Raw genomic sequence first — 21,303 nt, 5'->3', positions numbered from 1 at the left:
CCTTTTGTTGCCTGGTTGCTGATCGGTGGTGGATTTGATGCAGGTCTCTTGGTGGGATGAAGGGGCACTGAAAAGGAGGTTTCCCCAACAGGCCCTTCCGGGCTTACAGTGCCATTACTCATCTGGCACACCCCCGACAGCAAGCTCGAGCTCTGCGTGTACTTTCCACTCTGAGGGCTGGAGCCACTGCTGTCCACAGAATTCCTACTTTGGACTTTCTGACTGATTTCTGATGAAACTTCCTTTTTGATGCATTTCTGACCTCTCCTTAGATCCTAAAAAAGAAGGGAGGAAATAACGTTGACTTTTCAGGGTTTCTTTAAGATAAGTAAGGTATTTAAACTCTCTACGCATTAACCATTCAAGAGACAGAAGAGACAGATGACTGTCCTTGGGTTTTCTTAACATGCAGTAGCCACAGAAGGCCACCCCCTCCAGAGGGTCACCTCGTTTCAAAACCTAATAGCTCTGAAAGACTCGCGTCTTGAAGATGCCTCACAACTTAAGCTGAAAAGAAAACATTATAGACAGAAAGAATGAATACCCTCAACAAGCCACCCAGAACTCAGCCGCACGTGCCACGCTGGGCCATGGCACGAACAGGCCACATCCCCACCACTGCCTCAGCGCATCTCGGTTCCCATATTTCTCAGGGTGTCACATACTGCCTTTTTTCAGAACCTAACTAGTGTACGGTTCATCTCTACTATATTTAAGTTGCTTGCTAAAAAAAAAAAAAAAATCCCTGGATTCTGAGCCCCAAGTCTGGTTTTTCTCTAATAATTATTCCTTCAGTCCTTTAAGATTATCAAGTGAACTGTCAAGGAAAAAAACACCCAAACAAACAATGCTATGAATTGGTGGGTCTTAAATAAAATGGAGAGGGTCCTGACCAGAATTAAAAAGAGAAAGGAAAAGATAAAAGAACATACTGCAGATGCGATGTTTCATGAAACTAGTTTTAAGTGTGTGTTTGTGTGTATTGAAGTGAATTTCTGATTCTGTAATGGTCAAATAAGTTTTAAAATCAGCATGGAACACAGACTTGCTTTCAAATAGTCTTACAAATATGCCTGAGCATGAAGAAACAGCGGCAGGATTGGACACGCCTTTCTAATACCTCCCCAGATTACAGGCAAAGGAAAGTCGACTTCCTCTAAGAGCATCCTGCTAATCGTCTCTCCTCTACTTCTTTATTGTCAAAGACAATTACGAAAACAAGTTAGATTTAAATAATAGCTGACTTTTAATACCAAATTCTGTAATGTTAATGAGTTATAAATTTTATGACCAGTGAGGCACTATAGAATCACCCACTGAGTACAAGAATCCTGAAGAGTTAAGGGATTTCTTACTGGATCTCTGACTCTTTGACTCCATTAAAAGAACCTGTACTCACAAAACTTTGCCTAAAGAAATAACTTGGCTCTTTTTCTTTCTGTAAAAGCAACTGATAAGTATTTAGAAAATACAGAGTAGAAGCTGAATGGAGAAACAAAAACCACCCAAATTGTGCTACTCAGAGTGTGCAGGGGTGAGGTGGCCTGGGCACTGCACTCTAGCTCCCGAGAATTCTGTCCTTTCTTGGAGGCCATTTTCCAAGGTTTGCAGCCAAAGACCTTATTGCCTTCCCTGTATGGTGGTACTGGCAAAGTCTGGGTTTTTTAAAAAGATATGTGGGGTTCATTTTGTTTGGTATAAGCACCCATATCCGGATCTTAAGACATCAAGTGTCTTCGCTTAGAGCAGAGGCTCTTAATCCGGCATCAGCGGATAGTTGGGGCGGCGGGGGTGGGGGGTGGGGGACCACAAACCATGAGAAAATGTAAGCAACGGTCACATTTATGATGACCATTTTTCTGGAAAGAGAAGTGTAACTGTCATCAAATTCTCAAAGAAATTCAGTACCTACAAATGTTCAACAAACAAGGAATCCTCATCATACTTTTCTTCCCCTGTCGTGTTTCTTTCTAGCCAAACATAACCTAAAGGTGTTGGCAGCCAAGAGTTTTTAAACTGCTTTCTTAAATAAACTGCTCTTTTCCAAATCACATTCTATCCATAAGCCCTGTATCAGTCATTGTATCAGAATGCCTAAAAATGGACAGCTGTTCAAATGTCCATTTAATTGTAATTTCTAAGCTTTCCAGATCTTGTGGTTTATTACTGGTTGCAGTTTAAAAAACAAGAAAGCAAAATCAGAGCTAATGACAACCCCAACTTAATGTTTCAAACCTCGACTATACCTGAAGATTAAATCTGGAAGTTGTATCAAATTGCTTAATCCAAGAAGAACTCCTCAAGTCTTGATCTTCAGTCTTGACATGATATCCTAAAGAGAAGTTTTAATTAAGTTATCTCCAAACAAACTTCATCATAAAGAACAAAGTTAGCCTAATGCTTATAACTGAAAGCAAATTTATGTTGACATTTTATTTAAAACTGAATATGCTCTTTAAATATTTATTCATAGACTTTCACTGCACTCCTTTCCCTTTCAAAAACAAAACAGCCACCAGTCTACAAACCTAACATGTTAATCCTTTCAATTCTCCCAAAGACTGTCTTTATACAACAGGTTTTTGTGCCAGATGCTGTGAGGATCTAGGGTCAAATTCTATGGCCATCTGTTGTAGATTAAAACCAAGTGCAATACACTTTCTCTAAAAATAGTATATTTTTCCACATAGAATAAAGGCATATATTTACCTGAATTTGGCAGCATTTCCATAGCTTTCTTTTCAAGGAACCAAAGAGATTATAGGGAGATAGAATGGTAGAATGGAAAGACAAACTCAGATTTGAATTTGAGTTCTTCCATTACCAATGCATCTTTAGGCATGTTATTTAACCTCTTTAAAGCTCAGCTCCCGCTTATACAATGAGCAAGTATTTTGAGATCAGATGGTCCAGTTTTGGGTTCAAAAAACACCACTGAATGCTATGTAAGGATGGACAAGTTAACGCCCCTAAGTCTTTTGTCCTTCATCTGTTAAGTTATAGTATATATGCCCAAAATATTGTTTCAAGAATTCAGTGAAGCTCCTGGTGCTTAGTTGACACAGCTAGATGGGAATGAACACAATTTCTACAACAGGAGTTTCCACTGTGGCACAATGGAAACAAATCCGACCAGTATCCATGAGGATGCAGGTTCGATCTCTGGCCTTGCTCAGTAGATTAGGGACCACGCATTGCCGTGAGTTGTGGTGTAGGTCGCAGACGAGCTCAGATCCTTTGTGGCTGTGCTGCAGCTGGCAGCTGGAGCTCTGATTAGACCCCTAGCCTGGGAACTTCCATATGCCAAAGATGTGGCCCTAAAAAAAATCAAAAAACAAAAACAAAAAACAATTTCTACAGCAAGCTGCAGTTTTAATGCAGTATTATCTTCTCCGCAGTCCTCCTCAGACTTTCCGGGAAACAAAAGTTTTTCCTGAAGGCAGAGAGAAGACCCTATGTGGCATCACTGATATTGCCCCTGGGTCCTCTCTCTTTCCTAATACTTCCTTTTCAAATAGGGGAGACAACATCCTCAAGGAGAAAGAGTTCAAGACTTGCTTTCCCCTCCGTAAAAGGAAAAAGAGTTGACTGCTCAAAGTCAGTACACTAACGAAGACACCAAAACATTCCCTCCACTCTGATAAACTAATAAAAGGGAAATAAAACTGTCTTGCAACAGTAATGGCAGAATTGTACCAGTGAACACGACCCTTAATCCATTAATTTACATTTGAGTTCTTATACTTGCATCTTAGATCTGTCAACCTCATGTATTTTTCAGCCAACATGCTTAACATTTCCAACTAAAGATGTGCAACAGTTTTTTTGTCTTTTTGCCTTTTTCTAGGGCTGCACCTGTGGCATATAGAGGTTCCAAGGCTAGGGGTCGAATTGGAGCTGTGGCTGCGGGCCTACACCACAGCCACAGCAACACCGCAGCCACAGCCACACCAAATCTAAGCCGCATCTGTGACCTACACCACAGCTCATGGCAACACCGAATCCTTAACTCACTGAGTGAGGCCAGGGATCGAACCCGCAACCTCATGGTTCCTAGTCGGGTTCGTTAACCACTGAGCCACGACGGGAACTCCTATACGTTATTTTTTAGAGACCAATAATTTAAGTTTCTTACCACATTCCACTGGCTTATCATAGCGATACAACTGCCTGACCTCATGGTTCCTGCTGTGGCAGCTGCTGGGATCCTGGAGAGAGCGTCTGTCACCATCACAGTCTGTGCTTTGTATCTGCCTCTGTAAACACGTGGAATAGTGCAACCCTGCCATAGACAGCATGCCCTGAATAGCTTCTTCCTCTGTGCTCGTCGAGGTAGGACATTCCCTAAAGGGCAGAGCAGCGAAAAAGACAAAAACATTTTTATTCTGATGAAATTTTTGGTAAAGTTTAACCCCCACTCCAAACCCAAGAACAAGCATTTTCCTAGCATTCATATCACAATATAATAAGACTACTACTAGGCGTTCCCATCCTGGTGCAGTGGTTAACGAATCCGACTAGGAACTATGAGGTTGCAGGTTTGATCCCTGGCCTTGCTCAGTGGGTTAAGGATCTGGCGTTGCCATGAGCTGTGGGGTAGATCACAGATGCGGCTCGGGTCTGGCATTGCTATGGCTGTGGTGTGGGCCGGTGGCTACAGCTCCGATTAGACCCCTAGCCTGGGAACCTCCATATGCCGTGGGAGCAGCCCAAGAAATGACAAAAAAAGACAAAAAAAAAAGGAGTTCCCATCATGGCACAGCGGAAATGAATCGACTAGGGACCACGAGGTTGCGGGTTCAATCCCTGGCCGTGCTCTGTGAGTTAAGGATCTGGCATTGCCATGAGCTGTGGGGTAGATCGCAGATGCGGCTCGGGTCTGGCGTTGCTGTGGCTGTGGTGTGGGCCGGCAGCTGTAGCTCCAATTAGACCCCTGGCCTTCGAATTTCCATATGCTGAGGGTGCGGCCCTGAAAAGACAAATGATCAAAAAAATAAATAAATAAGGCTACTACCATCAGCATGCCTACCTTTTGACCGGAATTTCGCTTCTAGATGGCTTCTGGCTCTTTTGAAGGAAGTTTCTCATCATATTAGATTCTTCCTTAAAGTTTGATGTTATTTCTTGTTTCTTTTCATCACCTGAACTTTCAGACTCTTCAGTGGTAAAATTATTTTTCTGAAACAATGAAATGGAGACAAATCTACATAAGAAATCTGAGTAAGTCTGTACAAAAGAACCCCAAACACCTATCCATCTCGGCAAAGTGACAATCCCCATCACCATGGAATTATTTCTGTAACTGAAAAAGTACAAATCTCTAGTAACTACAGGAACATAATGCCTTACGTAAAAACACCCGGTCAACAGAGCTTTTGTCTGATTTTGGAGGGGGTGGAGGGAGATGCTCTTCTCATGTTTCTCCTATTTCTCATAGGGTAGGTTTCATTTTGCCTTAAAGAAAACCTGTCCTGGGAGTTTCCGCTGTGGCTCAGCAGATTCAAGACCCAACATGGTTTGTGAGGATGTGAGGTCTGTGAGGATGTGGGTTCGATCCCTGGCCTTGCTCAGTGGGTTAAGGATCTGGCGTTGCCGTGAGCTGGGGTGTAGGTGGCAGATGTGGCTCAGATCCTGGGTTGCTGTGGCTGTGGTATAGGTTGGCAGCTGCAGCTCTGATTGGTCCCCTGGGCCCAGGAACTTCCATATGCTGGGGGGCAGCCCCTCAAAAGAAAAAGCTGCACTGTGTGTTTTCTCTCAGGAATTACAGTATTGCAGTTACAAGTCCCATGAGGAGGTGTGTGTGTCTAATCACTGCTGCAGGGAAGGCCCTGCACAGCAAAGGACAGAGAGGCGGGCTTTGGTCGAGCTGCTCTTCACTCTCCTCTTGGGTAGGGGAAGCAGCCCTTCAGCCTTCCATCAAATTTGGAGTAAGTCATAGGGTTGCAGGCATACCAGTGCAGTGCAATCAGGTCCAGAGTCTTCTGAATCAGAAATATCAGAGTATTCCGATGGTCGATTCCTGAGTTCCGATTTCACACTTGTTAAAAACCCTGAGAAGGGAAATGATGACAGGAAAAGAAAGAGTTACTAGAATTTGAACAAAATGCCATCCACAGCCTGTCCAACTTTGAGAGAGACATCTCAACCGAGCCTGCTCTGTCCTTTCTCACTATTTTCATCATCTTCATTTTGTTCTTCCCTCAAGGACTTTCTCACTAACTGACCAAGATACAGACTGAAGTGTATTCTCAAAACATCGTGGTATTTGTTTATTTTAACTTTTATTTATTTATTTTTGTGTGTGTGTGTCTTTTTAGGGCCACACCCGCAGTACATGGAGGTTCCCAGCCTAGGGTCTAATCGGAGCTGTAGCTGCCAGCCTATGCCAGAGCCACAGCAACACCAGATCCGAGCTTCCTCTGCGACCTACACCACAGCTCACGGCAACGCTGGATCCTTAACCCACTGATGGAGGCCAGGGATCGAACCCACAACCTCACGGTTCCTAGCTGGATTCGTTTCCGCTGCGCCACGACGGGAGAACTCCCATCTGTGGTATTTATTGAATAAGGTTCTATATTATATGGATGAATTGACTTATATTTCTTTCCAGAAAAAAAAAACAACCCTAACACCAAAATCAACTACAAGATGCTTCTCACTTTCCCTTGTGTTATTTTTCTCAACAGAAAACAAAACCAAAAAACTCTCCTAAGCCAGACATGCATTCCAGTAGACAATGAATTCACACGCTTGTAAACCAGGATTCACCAGTGACTTTCTCTTCCCTGAGGCCCTCCCCAAGGGCCACTGTTTGATGAATTCTACTGATTAGCTGCCTCTCCTGTAGCATGTAAACAAATGCACAGTCACCGACTACACATTATCAAATTTAACCGGATTTCGCAGAAACTGAGGTGTTCCGACATGGATTAGATAACGTCAATTATCTAGAACATTTACTAATCAAGTGCTGAAACATCCAACTATGTTTTAAGATAGACGAATGTAGGAAGACCCTGAAGAATGTTGAGAAAGTGAAGACTTCATTTAAAGAAGAAAGATCTTGGCGTTCCCGTCTTGGCGCAGTGGTTAACGAATCCGACTAGGAACCATGACGTTGCGGGTTCGATCCCTGCCCTTGCTCAGTGGGTTGAGGATCCGGCGTTGCCATGAGCTGTGGTGTAGGTTGCAGACGCAGCTCCGATCCCGAGTTCCTATGGCTCTGGCGTAGGCAGGCGGCTACGGCTCCGATTCGACCCCTAGCCTGGGAACCTCCATATGCCGAGGGAGCGGCCCAAGAAATGGCAAAAAGACAAAAAAAAAAAGAAGAAAGATCTTGAGGAGGAAGTGTTACCATTCATCACGCTGCTGATAACCAGTTAATAACCAAGTAGAGGCTTTGGTTCTTGTCAACAGAAGACAAGTCAATCACATAAAGCAATGCGTGAACAGCTTCAGATCAGCCAGTTACATATGTCCCCTAATTCTGAAAACCACAGGCATGTTAGCTAAAACTATCTTTGAAATTGCATTAAACTTGCAACTGCTTTATGATCTGGAGTAGAGGCCCATAAAATGCATGAGCTTTCATGTGACTCTTGTAAAAAACTGTCATGAGACAAGGGTGTCACTAACCGGTGACACCTTCCCTGGATGCCACGCCTCAGCTGGCAGTCACATTCAGCATTTCCCTGATGGGGAGACTACTCAGAAACACTTCGGATTTCTCAAAAGTCTATCAGGGACAGAAAATTTTTAATCCCACTACAAACTTAAGAACCTGAAAGCTAGCAAGGTACTTTACAATCATTAGCATATGAGTAATGAAGAAACCTCTAAAATGACCATTAGCACAAACATACTGTTAAGTGGCTTTCGAGACGCTTCATTCTCCACCCCGTCTATTCCTGAACTCTCTTCTATCTTCACTTTTGCCTTTTTCGTCCTTCTCTTATCCTCTTCATTTTCACTGTCTGCTGCATAAAGACTTTGATCTGCAAAGGGTTGTCTCTCATCCCTGTGTATAAAGAGAAAAACAATTAGGTCAGAAGACAGTGCAACCATGTGGTCAGTTAGTATAAAGCCCTCTTCATTTGCAGAGAGAACTGAGACGCTGTCCCCACATTTCAGGCAGGTGTACAATGGTCTGGACGAGGGACTGAACGACTAGAGGGACCCACTGAAAGCTCATCTGGTTGGTATCTGGTCGCCGTCACGTACTTAATTATCCTTCCATTCGTCAGCAGTAATCGTAGATCATTATCCTTCGCTCTCCATTCAGGAACCGTGGAAGATGGCTGGAGGTGTTTGTTGAATTTTCCATTCAGTTTAGAGCTCAAAATGTCCTGAAAATATAAAAACAGGACTGACTTAACTTCCACCCTCAAATATACCTGCTTGACACGTCCAGGAATACAATACCACCGCCTCCCCCGGCAGCCCTGTGTCCTAAAGAGTGCAGGCGACCTCCGAGGCTGGGGCCTTGGCAGCGGTGTGGCATGAAAACAAAACGGTTCCCAAAAGCAAAGCGTGAATATGGTTCATCTTTCTGTAGGGCCAGTAACCATAAAACACACTCTACAAAGCAGAATGTAAAATGTGTATCGAGTGAGGTCAATGACATTTCACTCTTTCAAAAAAAGTGAGAAGCTAGAAATACTGCCTTCATGGACCTGGATTCTCTTTGCTTTGTTCTTCCCGCTGAAGTGCTGGCTGTTGGGTCCTTCCCAGGCCCCCTACCCCTGACCTAATCTCTAGGCTTCCCACTGGGCACTCTCAGCAGGTCACCGCCAGGAACAAAGGCTACCGGGTGACATAAAGGCACAACAGTAGCTGGTTTTTAAGACATAAAGAACACTTCCTTTTCGTGGTAATAATTTTCTTTAATAATACACCGCACCTTTTATAGTAAAGCTAAATTTTCTCCCACATGCCTAAGGGTTTAAAGAGGTTCAGAACAACGAAAGCTTAAAACAGTATAAACACAATTATGTAAAATATAAAATATTTAAGGAAGTTTTAATCTCTATACAACTTCTCTAACTATGTCAATTCGGAGATACTGCTGTCTTACTCACTTTAACTTATCCCCCACTTAGGATGTAAAATGATGGATGAGATGACTCTCCCCAGCATGTTTTCCTTACACTGAGCTCATTACCGCCCACCCCTTCTCACCCTTTGTCCATTAGGCGGCGTTTCTCAAACTATACTGGGTGTCCTTTACCAGTCTCTGGTCTCACAGTCAGCCACGCTGATGCCGCTGGCTCAGGAAAAGGCCTTCTGCGCGTGCTCTTCCCTCCACCTGCAATCCTTTACCTCAAATCCGTGTGCCCACCTGACCTCTTCTGCTAAGTGTCAGTTAAAATGCACACCCGAGAGCTCCCTGACCAGCTGAGCTAAAGCAGTCAGCCACCCAGCCCCTATATTCTCCTGCTCTATTGTTTTGGCTTCCTTCATAAAATTTGTTATCCGAAATTATATTTTTTTAATATTATGCATCTCCAGCTTTGATCTTTCCAACTTGAGCTAGGATGGAAGCTACATGAGGGCAGGGAATTAAGTTTTGCTCACTCTGGAATCTTCCCCAGAGCCCAGAAGAGCACATGGCACTTGGTAAACAATAAATAAACATGTCAGCAGGGTTCCTGTTGTGGTGCAGCAGAAATGAATCCGGGATGCGGGCTCCATCCCTGGCCTCGCTCAGTGGATTAAGGATCCGGTGTTGCCGTGACCTGTGGTGTAGGTCGCAGACGAGGCTCGGATCCCATGTTGCTGTGGCTGTGGCGTAGGCCAGTGGCCACAGCTCTGATATGACCCCTAAGCCTGGGAACTCCCATGAGCCACAGGTGTGGCCCTAAAAATAATGAAATGAAATAAAATAAAATACATGTTAGCAAACAGAGGCGATCTGTTTGTCCTACTACAGTGAAGCCCAGAAAGCTGAAGCATGTCCCCAATGCTAGAAGAGCTGCGGACCCTACGAGGCTAAGCAAAGGTTAGCTAACAAGAATGTCCAACTCTTTCCATCACCCTTCCGAAGGCCCCTGAGAAACACCCGCGCCTCTGTGGAAGCATGAAACGGAGGCTTGCCTCTTCCCACGGGCACATCTCCAGTCTTCGGAGCACCTCCCGCGTGTGGAGCTCCAGGATGTCGAGGTTCGAAGGGGTCCGGACGTTATGATCCCGAAGCCTCCTCATCCTTCGTCGGGAATGGTGGGGTGAAGCTGCTTCACTCGAGGACCGTGAAACTGGACATACAGTAGGAATTCCCTGAGATTTAACTGGTTTGCCGTTTTCCTCCTTTAAGAATTAAATTCAGGGTATTTTTATAAGACCACATATATACCTGACTAAATAATCAGCCATAAAAACATTTTAGAAAACAAAAAATTTCAGTTTAATCATATAAACAAAAAAGACGAAATCATAAAACTTGAACAGCGGGGAGGGTAAATTATGGGGTTAGGGCCGACATGTACACACTACTCCATATAGACGGGTAACGGGGACGGGGACCCACGGCACAGCACAGCACGGGAGAAACTGACTCAGCACTGCGGGGAGAAGAATCTGAAAAGGAATGCACACATGTATCTGCACAACTGATTTACGGTGCTGTGCCTGAAGTTAACACAACTTGGTAAATCAAGTATATTCCAATAAAATAAAATTTAAACAGGTGAACAGCTTTGCTGAGACCTTTTCCCCGTCTCTCCCCATGTAATATACTGTGAACATAGTTCCTCGGTTTTCGACATCATTTTAAGGGCTGTGTAGCAGGCTACTGGAGAGGTGTGACGTAACTGATGGATCTAACACTTCGGGGAGCTACTCAGGCTGCTCCCCGTTCTTCCCCATCATGACCCTGCTTTCACACACATAACTGCATATATCCATGAGAGCTTTTAAACCAAAGTCATACATCTATGCACTTTTATTTTTATTATTATTGTTATTTTGTACCCGTAGCATGCAGAAGTTCCTCGGCTAGGGACCCAACACACGACATAGCTGTAATCTCAACCCACCAAGCCACTGGGAACTCCTACACACTTTGGTTTTTTGGGGTTTTTTTTGGCCACACCTTTGGCACATGGAAATTCCCAGGCCGGAGGATGAATCTGAGCCGCAGCTGTGACTGACACCACAGCTGTGGCAATGCCGGATCCTTGGCCCATTGTGCCATAGCAGGAACTCCCTATGTAGTTTTAAAAATTAAAACTCTATCAAACATATTATGAAGTGCAATCTACTCTTCCCCGTCTGATTCTCTTTCTCCAGAGGTAACAACTTGCAAGTTTTTAAAAACTGTAGTAACATATACATAATTTTGTACCACATAATATATGCAGTAACACGCATGTAATTTACCATTTTAAAGTGTATAGTTCAGTGGAATTAAGCACACTTTGCATTGTTGTCTTACCATCACCACCATTTATCACCAGAACTTTTTGCTTTTGTCTTTTTGTCTTTTCAGGGCCATACCCAAGGCACATGGAGGTTCCCAGGCCAGGGGTCTACTCAGAGCTGTAGCTGCCGGTCTACACCACAGCCACAGCAACACCAGATCTGAGCCAAGTCTGCAACCTACGCCACAGCTCATGGCAACGCCGGATCCTTAACCCACTGAGCAAGGCCAGGGATCGAATCCACAACCGCAGGTTCCTAGTCGGATTCATTTCTGCTGCACCACGATGGAAACTCCGGAACGTTTTTTTTTAATGGCTGCACCTGTGGCATATGGACGATTCTCGGGCCAGGGGTCAAACTGCAGCTTCAGCTGAGGCCTATGCCACAACTATGGCAATGCCGGAGCCTTAACCCACATTCTCGCAGAGATAACATTGGGCCCTTAAGCCACTGAGCCACAACGGGACCTCCCATTTCCAGAACTTTTTAACCTCAAACTCAGATGTTTCAACAGTAACTCCCGACTGCTCCTCAGCCCCAGGCAACTCGCCATTCAACTTTCTCTCTGCATCTGCTACTCTACGAACTACATGTAACCGGGATCATACAATATTTGTTCCTTTGTGGCTGGCTGATCTCACTTAACATATCTTCAAGGTTCATTCACATTGTAGCATCTGTCAGAATTTCCTTTTTATGCTGAATAATATTCCACTGCACATATATACCTCATTTTTGTTTATCCATTCATTTATGGACACTCGGGTTGCTCCCACCTTTTCAATGCTGTGAATAATGCTGCTACGAAGTGCTATGAACATGCGCATGCACCCTGCTTTCAATTCTTTTGAGTATGTACCCAGGACTTTCAACCCTTGTAGCTGTTTTTCATCATTGTTATTGTTGTTGTTTCTGTTATTTGCCTCCAGATATCTAAAGAACACATTTAAACTGTTATTTCTTGGTTTTTCAGCTTCAGGTATTACTGAATGCTTACCATGCAGATGAAGTATTAATCCTTACATGCCTCTCCTAAGTGTACATTTATTTTCTCTTCCTTCAATATTTAAACTGGACTCAATGAAATTTACAACCCAGGGCCACGTAACGTAACTATTACATTTCCTTTTACATCCTCTGACTGTCCCTTGAATTTGCAATTTTCTCATTTCCATCTGCTTTGTTTCCTGTGTATTTATCATTAATTGATCCCCCAAATTCCCCATTAGAGGGATGTAACATTCAAACATAAATAAATTACTTATTTATCAATTTGAATCAATTTTTCTTTGGAGACAGATCTCCTAGACAGGAATGCTTGCTAAGTACAAGATGCTTAGTTAAATTTGAATTTCGGATGAATAACCAACATAAGGCCTTTCATTCTCCTCATCCACCCTGGACTAGCTGCTCTCTGGGCCTGCACATGACATCAAAGACCTTTCCCCATCGGCTCCCACTCCGCCACACAAAACTACAACCCTACCGCCATCTCTGGCTGCCACTCCCTATCCTTTTCCTCTCCTTTATTCTTCTTCATAGCACTTGTCGGTTACTGGGACATTAAAATATTTATGGCCAGCCTCTTGCTACTAAGCTCCATGAGGGCAGGGCTTCTGTTTTGTTCACTGCTCTATGCCCACTCCTGATGGTACACGGCACACAGCAGGTACTCCGTATTTGTTGGAAGATGAATTCCAGGGCTCCTCCTTTTTTGCTTTACCCCCTCTCAGCACATCCTCTAAGAGTTTCCTGAGAAAGGAAACATGGGAGATTTAAAGTTCAAAATATGCAAAATTAATCTCTGATGAGAGCAGGAGAGGTCAGAGGTAGCTTAGCGTAGTCAAAGAAGAGGACAAGAAATGACCTTCCAGGGTGATGGAAATGATTCATATCTCAATTGCAGTAAGGGTTACAAAGGTAAATACTTCTGTTAAAACTCAACTGTACACTGATGACACCTGTGCACGTCACTGTATACAGAAAGGAAAAAGCTAACTGGGAGCGCCATGCAAGTGGAGCTTTGACAGCTGACGGGTTTAACTGTAGGAATCTGGGTTGTTCTGCTCCATGTGAAGGTTTCAAATTGTTAGTTTCAGTGGATCCTCTTCTCAGCCTGGAAGGTCCAGGCCAGACTGCCACTGGTTGGGGAGCCACGTGGAAGAAGAATCATTCACTATGTAGACTGTCACTTAGCCCTCTTGTTTTCTCAGCTGGGTTCAGTGTTCCAAAAGCCAGTCTCAAGGTCAACTTCTCAAAAATCTAAATCTCCAGTTTCCTGTATGTGTTGAGGCAGGGTTTTGGAGGTATTTTCTTTCTTTCTCTTTTTGTCTTTTTTTTCTTTTTAGGGCCACACCCAAGGCATACGGAAGTTCCCAGGCTACGGGTTAAATCGGAGCTGTAGCTGCCGGCCTATGCCAGAGCAACAACGGATCTGAGCTGCATCTGCAACCTACACCACAGCTCACGGCAACACTGGGTGCTTAACCTGCTGAGCGAGGCCAGGGATCAAACCTGCATCCTCATGGATACTAGCTGGGTTCTTTACTGCTGAGCACAATGGGAACTCCCTATTTCTTAATGAGATCTTTAATCAACCTGCTCTCAATTCCACCTCCCCTCTCCTATTTAGAGGGTCCTAGTATCTCTGACTGCTGAGCTTCTTGAAGGTTTTACTGTACACATAAGATCTGCTTCTGGTTTTCTCCCACTGCACACACAGATTCCAGCTCTCTCTGACCTGTCAGTTACCACTTGTACATTTGCTTTTCAGCTTCCAAAATCTCTATTACTCTCTTTGTTTTCAAGGGACATCACTTCTATTCTTTTACTCTCATTTTGGTTCCAGGAGGTGAGGGTGGTAGTAATATGGTCCATCTACCAGGTTTAATTAGAATCCTCTTATTTACTTTATTCAAGTAATGTTAGGTCAGGGGATATGCCTTTACTCTTCCTACCAGCCAATTTTATTTTTTATTTATTTTCTTATTTTTGCCAATTTGATAAACGATCATTTAAAATCATAAATTATTTGGCAAATGTAGTTGAATATTTTTAACATATTGAGAATATTTTTCATATTTTTATTGGATTGGTCATTTCTCTCTCTTCTTTAGCGAAATTCCTATTTATATTTTCTTTGTACATTTTTTTTTTTTTTTTTGGCTGCACTTGCAGCATGTAAAAGTTCCCAGGCCAAGGACTGAACCCGGGCCACAGCTTTGACTTAAGCTGTTGCAGTGGCCACACTGGATTTTTCGCCTGTTGTACCCCAAGAGAACTCCTCTGTACATTTTTCTACTGCCATTTCGCTGCATTCTGTATTCACTACCTTCTAATTTAAAAAAATACCTAGTTGACTATTTTTGTCCAATTATTCTTCCAGGTATATTTTACCATTTTCAATTTGTAATACTAATTTGGAATTGATATATTTCAGAAATGACACTCCCATTTCTTCAATATAGTTTTCAATATAGTTTTATTTTTCTTAGTACAAGTTTATAGTTTTTTTTCCTTTCCTTCTGAGTTTATTCTTAGTTTTGGGTGTTATTGTATATGATGTTTATGTACTTAAACATTTACAAATATATTTAAGATTAAATATGATTTAAATATCCAATTACATGCAACTCTTCAAAAATAGAAAATAATTTCCTCCCATATCTGAACATATGGAGAATTATATGAACTCCTCTATCCAAGGATGCTAAACCCAACATTTTAACATCTCTTCGATTTATACCTCTTTACATTTTCCAAACACAGCCTTAAACTAAGCTGTTAAATATTCAGGGAGCCTCCATTCCTCCATTTAATTTCCTTTCAGTTGAAGCTAAACACTAACAGAACCACCTTCCTGAAGAAATACTTTAATTAAAACCCCCTTCCTGGAGTTCCCTTCTTGGCTCAGGGGTTAATGAACCCGACTAGGATCCATGAGGATGAGGGTTCGATCCTCGGCCTCAATCAGTGAGTTAAGGATCTGGTGTTGCCGTGAGGTGTGGTGTAAGCTGAGGACGTGGCTCAGATCCAGCGCTGCTGTGGCCATGGTGTAGGCCAGCCGCTGTAGCTCTGACTGGACCCCTAACCTGGAAACCTCCATGTGCTGCAGGTGCAGCCCTTAAAAAAACAAAACAAAACAAAACCCTTCCTTGAACAACTAGAATAGCTCCTATTTAATACATGACACACCTAACCTCAGATGTGGTGGGCCTTTATCAAAGGGCAGCTGCTGTAGTATCTTCCGTCAGGTGGACCCCTCGCCCCACGCCACATCACCCCTCTCTCCAACCCGGCTTCGCTCACCTCTTGCCTTACAGCTTCTCTTTCTCTAATATCTCGGGGTGTATTCATCTCTGTACTTTAGAAATGAATGAGATCTGAAAGTTTTGTTTATTCTGTATTTTTTTTTATTTGTGCAGTAACCTCAAGAACATGAAGTAACCTGGTAAGTGCTTCACATGACCTCATTATGACGCAACGCTCTAGATCTCTCTGTAGGACTTTGGAAGTCTGCAAACCTGAGACTCCTTCCAAGGCACAGCTCACTCACTGTTTCTAAGAGTGTTTAAGGTCTTTCAGATATTTGCAGTGTGGTGACAGATCCAACCACTTCTCAATTGAATGCAGATGGTAGCCAAGTGTTTAGATGATAGTCTTACCTCTACTGCTCGAATCACTTTAGAGAGTTCTTTAATAAGATGTCCAGGTCTAACATTGTCTGGAATTTCAAAGGCATGTTCAGATACAAGCTGTATTTGGATTAACAAAGATAAGACAAGTTATTTACATTTGAAGATGTAAAAACTAATTTATTCATTTTCACGTTCTCTAGATTTAAGACAAAGCCAAATACCAATGAGCCAGGTCTCAGACCTCATGTTTAGAAGGTTTAAGACTTTCTGAGGAGATCCTTATTAACTTATAAAATCCTCTTACCTTGAGTTAAAGATGGATTTGTCTTACTGTGAATTTTGCTCTATATGGAATAGTAACCTTGCACTCTGTAAAGCCAACTGTAGTTCTAAATACTAATATAATTAGTAAAGAAATTAAAGAAGCCTTAAATTTAATTTATAATACATAAGAATTTGTAAAGGGGGGAGGGTTCCCATCGTGGCTCAGCGGAAACGAATTTGCCTAGCATCCATGAGGATACAGGTTTGATCCCTGGCCACACTCAGTGGGTTAAGGATCCGATGTTGCTGTGAGCTGGGGTATAGGTTGCAGACGCAGCTTGGATCCCAAGTTGCTGTGGCTGTGGCGTAGGCTGGCAGCTACAGCTCCAATTCAACCTGTAGCCTGGGAACCTCCATATGCCTCAGGTGAAGCCCTAGAAAAAAACAAAAAGACAAAAAAAAAAAAGAGGAGTTCCTGTCACAGCACGGTGGTTAACAAATCCGAATAGGAACTATGAGGTTTCAGGTTCGACCCCTGGCCTTGCTCAGTGGGTTAAGGATCTGGCATTGCCATGAGCTGTGGGGTAGATCACAGACGCGGCTTGGATCCCGCGTTGCTGTGGCTCTGGCGTAGGCCAGCGGCTACAGCTCTGATTAGACCCCTAGCCTGGGAACCTCCATATGCTGTGGGAGCGGCCCTAGAAAAGGCCAAAAAAAAAAAGAATTTGTAAAGGGGAACATAAACAATTAAATCATTCTAACTTCTCATGGGAAGTCTAATTCATAAAGTTTTTCTTTTAATATCAAAAGCAAAATAGGAAAAAGAGCCCATCAAATGGAAAGAATTGGTGAGTTGCCATATCTACTGAACTGCTGCCATTATTTATTATGCCTATTTCCAAATATTAATCTCTATATCGAAGAACAGTTTGACTTTTTAAAAAATTTCATTTCATTTCATCATTTTTTTTTTCCCACTGTACAGCAAGGGGGTTCATTTTTTGCTTTTTAAGGCCACCCATGTCATATGGAAGTTCCCAGGCCAGGGGTCTCATCGGAGCTGCAGCTGCTGGCCTACGCCACAGCCAGAGCAAACGCCAGATCTGAGCCACGTCTGCAACCTACACCACAGCTCACAGCAACGCCAGATCCTTAACCCACTGAGCAAGGCCAGAGAGCGAACCCTTATCCTCACAGACACTATGTCGGGTCCTTAAGCCATTGAGCCACAGTGGGAACTCCCAGGACAGGTTTTCTTTAGGGCAAAATGAAACCTACCCTGTGAGAAATAGGAGAAACATGAGAAGAGCATCTCCCTCCACCCTCTCCAAAATCAGACAAAAGCTCTGCCGACCGGGTGTTTTTAACAAAGGCATTACGTTCCTGTAGTTACTAGAGACGGAACCCACATCCTCATGGTTAGTAGGCGGGTTTGTTACCACTGAGCCACACTGGAACTCCTGAGAACATTCTGACTTTTTAGACAGTTAGCATACTAATTATTACTTCTGCTTTACATCCTCTCCTTGGTTTTAGCTTAATTTTTCAAAACAAACTAACAACAACAGTAACATTAAGTGCTAACCATGTGCTGGGCAAGAGAGAGTTGAGTACTTTACGAGCGTTACCTCGTCAGTCCTTTCAACACTACTACTGTGACTCTATTATACAACTGAGGGAACGGAAGCATAGAGGTTAGTGGTCTGCAATAGCATTGCTAAGACCTGAATCCCAGCATCTGACTCCAGAGTCCACACTCTTAACCACTATGCTAAGCTGCGTCTTAGAGCAAGGTTAACAGTTAAATGCAAACATCATGCTTGTAAAAGTGCACTTCAAATGTAATAAATTAACGGTACCTACTGATGCATTTTACTGTGCGTCAAAATCACCTACAAAATTTGTTTAAAAACAGAGGTTCAGATCCTACTCCAGATTTACAAGTCAGAATCTCTCAGGAAAAATGCAGGGAGTTCATTTTTTGAAAGCTCTAAGGCCTTTTGATAAACACACAAGCCTGAGAACAGCTTGTCTAAAGCCTTCAGCAGGAAAAGGATTACACAGATTTTGCAACATATCCTTTATTTTGTTTTTATCTTGTTATAAACTATATCCTTTTGTAATCTATTTGTCTCTCTGTCATTTAGATGATGACATCTCTGCCACTGGAAGACACCCTTTTTACTTTCCTGAAAGCTCCCGCAGCACGTTGCTCTAGTGGGTATGCAGGCAGGGTAATAAGGTGAAAGGGAGCATAAAACTATTGGAAGAGTAACCTATTTATTAACTACCGTTGCCCAGTATCTCTTAAGAGCAGGATTTTTATTTCAAGCAGACATTGGAGAAATTAGCATGGAAATGTATTTTCATCAGCTCAAACAGTTATCACTTATTAAAAGCATTGTGTGCAAAGTTCCAGGAAGGAAATAAAGATGAGGACGTCCCTGTTTTTCAAGAGCTCAAAAATCTAGGCAAGAGGACACAGACACATTACTGCACAGGCATTTACTTATAAGTCCACTGGCGCAAGAACTATGCTATGAAGGCAAAAGGAAAGGATATACTAATTCCAAATGAGATCTGGGACGACCTCTTAGAGGCGGTGGGATTCAAATGCAAATGAGGCCTCATTCTAGGGGAAATGGAAAGCTCATGCTTGAACTGTGACCTCTCTTTTCCTTCATTCTTACTTGCAGACTAAGCAGAGAGGTAAGAGCCTAGGCTTGGCAAACACAGAGACCCAGCTTTAGTCCTAGCTCCAGAAAGTTGTCTTGGGCAAACACTAAAAACTCTAGAACCTTAACTTCCCCATATGCAAAAGGGGACAACAACAGCTCCCCAATCTCATACATGTTACTGCTTTACGAGTAAATGAGTTTATGGATATAAGGACTGAGCACGTTGGTGAGCACACCAGGAGAGCTCCAAGTTATTTATTATTACTCTAAGTCTACGTGTCATTTCTTAGTCAGTACCCTAGATATACTCAAATGAGCTTCCTTTCGACATTAAAGAAACACCTAGGTACTTGATTCTCACAAATATCAACAAAAACCACATGTGCCTACACTGTGGGATAAAATGTGGGTTGTACCCAAAGCACGCTTTCCATTCCCTCTGCTGCTCCCGCTCACAAGTACTGCCCAGAGAGCATAACCACTCCGTTTTCCTGACCCTGCCGCAGGAAAAAATTAACAATTATTTCACCAAAGATAACGACTTACTTCCTTTTTCATCCACAATTTTAAAGCAGTGTGCAGCGCTTTCACTCCCTGTACTAGGTAAGTCTGCGGCTGGAAGCCATCTTCTCTCAGCTCTGTGGGAAGGCGGGGGAAGGCGTTAGTATTCCGTGATAAAGGGGTTAACCTTTAGGTTCTGAGAAACCACCAAATATCAAACAAGCTAATAGAAAAGGGAAAAAAGTGAAGTCAGAAACAATCAACTGAAAAGGCAAGAAAGACAAATAAAATTACATTAAATGTGCTTCTACTAAATGCTCCAGTTAAAATAAAGCTCACGAACATAATGCTGAAGTAAAAGACAGGTCATAAAAGAGCCTCAGCAGGAATCGACAAATATAAAGCCTAAAAACGGGCAAAATTCAACTATTTTAGTGACATGAAGGATAAAACTGAAGAAAAAGATTATCACAAAAGTCAGGATGAGGTTCTCTCTAGAAGGGAAGGAGGGGGTGCCAGGGGAAAACTAACTGGGTCTCTCTCAGGCACCGGCAAGGCCGATTTCTTACCTTGGGTGGAGCTGACCTGAGTGATGGCCACGTGATTCCTTAACTGCAGGGGACTGTTTGTGTATGTGGTGTGTGATCTATATACACTTGACTATGGGTCTGATATATGACTACATTATTGCAAAGGCAAAAACACATACACACACATCTTGCCTGAGTTTTAAAACCAAATTATCCAAAACTCATACAAAATATATTAGATGTGGTCTAAAATTCAGGTGAGGTGAAACAAAAGCAGAAGATTCTGCTTTTCACTTCTGCTCAGTGGTTAATTTACTTACATAAATCCAAAACTGGTTCATTGTTTTATTATTCCTGACACTAAACACAGTTAAGAGTTTCACATCCTCCACACTCATTTAACTCACTGCATAAGCCTTTTAACAGTCTGAGCTGGCAAATAACAGGCTGCAACAGAAAGTTAAAAGGTCAGGAATAAAAGAACGACATAATGCAGGGAGGTACCAAGACCACCATTCCTGCTACAATGATGGCCATTTGGCTCGAGCTTTAATGTGACCGGACCAACTCACTAATATTGCCAGGTATCCTACACTGACACAGCTGATGAAACGAAGACACTTTAAAACTTGACCTACAGATATCCTTTCACAGTAAAGTGTTTAATGTACAGGGTCATGTTTTCAATCAGACCTCAATATCTCTGAACTCTCAATGGCCTGAAAAACCAAAGGCTAAACTGTTATTCCAAGACTAATCAATTAGTCTGCTGCTTGTGGCTGCAAGAGGAATAGCAAGATTTTGTCTTTCAGATAAATTTTTAATTTGTTCTAAGAAATTGATTGATGAGCCCCTCTTAGACCTTCAGGAAAAAGCATTATTCCGGGTGTGTGGGTGTGTGTACATACCTGTCTGTATTAGTGAAAAGAGAGAGGTGGAAAAAATTCTCTCAACTTTCTGAGTATTGAATTGCCAATCTCTTATCTCAAGGGTTTAGTAATTGGGTCCAGAAAACAAGGACATTTCCAAGCGTTTTTATTAGTGTCCCTGTTTTCCTAGGCTTCTATTTGAATAAGAGACTATGAACTTTACTGGCTAGTGTTTTCCTAAAAGTCATATATGGGAAGTCTGTGGGTCCACTGTGACATTCCCACAGTAAAGAAAAATACCTGAAAACACGGAATGAGTCAGGAATTTGGGCTAAGGAAGCATTTCCAGAGCAGAAACTGGGCTTGTGCAGAAAGCCCTGCGCCTCATCCATCGCACTCAGCTGCA

The 21,303-nt window shown here is 42.7% G+C and overlaps 1 protein-coding gene across 1 annotated transcript in view; it reads right to left on the bottom strand.

Moving 5' to 3' along the window:
• KDM7A (lysine demethylase 7A) overlaps positions 1-21,303 on the bottom strand; it is an 83,847-nt gene that overhangs the window by 6,780 nt on the left and 55,764 nt on the right. The window contains exons 10-19 of the mRNA XM_047762904.1: positions 19,544-19,635; positions 16,083-16,172; positions 10,096-10,305; positions 8,224-8,348; positions 7,866-8,020; positions 5,953-6,050; positions 5,030-5,178; positions 4,136-4,344; positions 2,247-2,332; positions 2-275 (exon numbers count right to left, since the gene is read on the bottom strand). Of these exons, the coding sequence (XP_047618860.1) occupies positions 2-275; positions 2,247-2,332; positions 4,136-4,344; positions 5,030-5,178; positions 5,953-6,050; positions 7,866-8,020; positions 8,224-8,348; positions 10,096-10,305; positions 16,083-16,172; positions 19,544-19,635 (1,488 nt within the window). The remainder of the gene's footprint in view (position 1; positions 276-2,246; positions 2,333-4,135; positions 4,345-5,029; positions 5,179-5,952; positions 6,051-7,865; positions 8,021-8,223; positions 8,349-10,095; positions 10,306-16,082; positions 16,173-19,543; positions 19,636-21,303) is intronic.

This window comes from Phacochoerus africanus, chromosome 16 (genome assembly GCF_016906955.1).
Source record: "Phacochoerus africanus isolate WHEZ1 chromosome 16, ROS_Pafr_v1, whole genome shotgun sequence".
In the NCBI taxonomy this organism is placed as follows: domain Eukaryota; kingdom Metazoa; phylum Chordata; class Mammalia; order Artiodactyla; family Suidae; genus Phacochoerus; species Phacochoerus africanus.
This window is presented reverse-complemented; position numbering and strand designations above follow the sequence as displayed.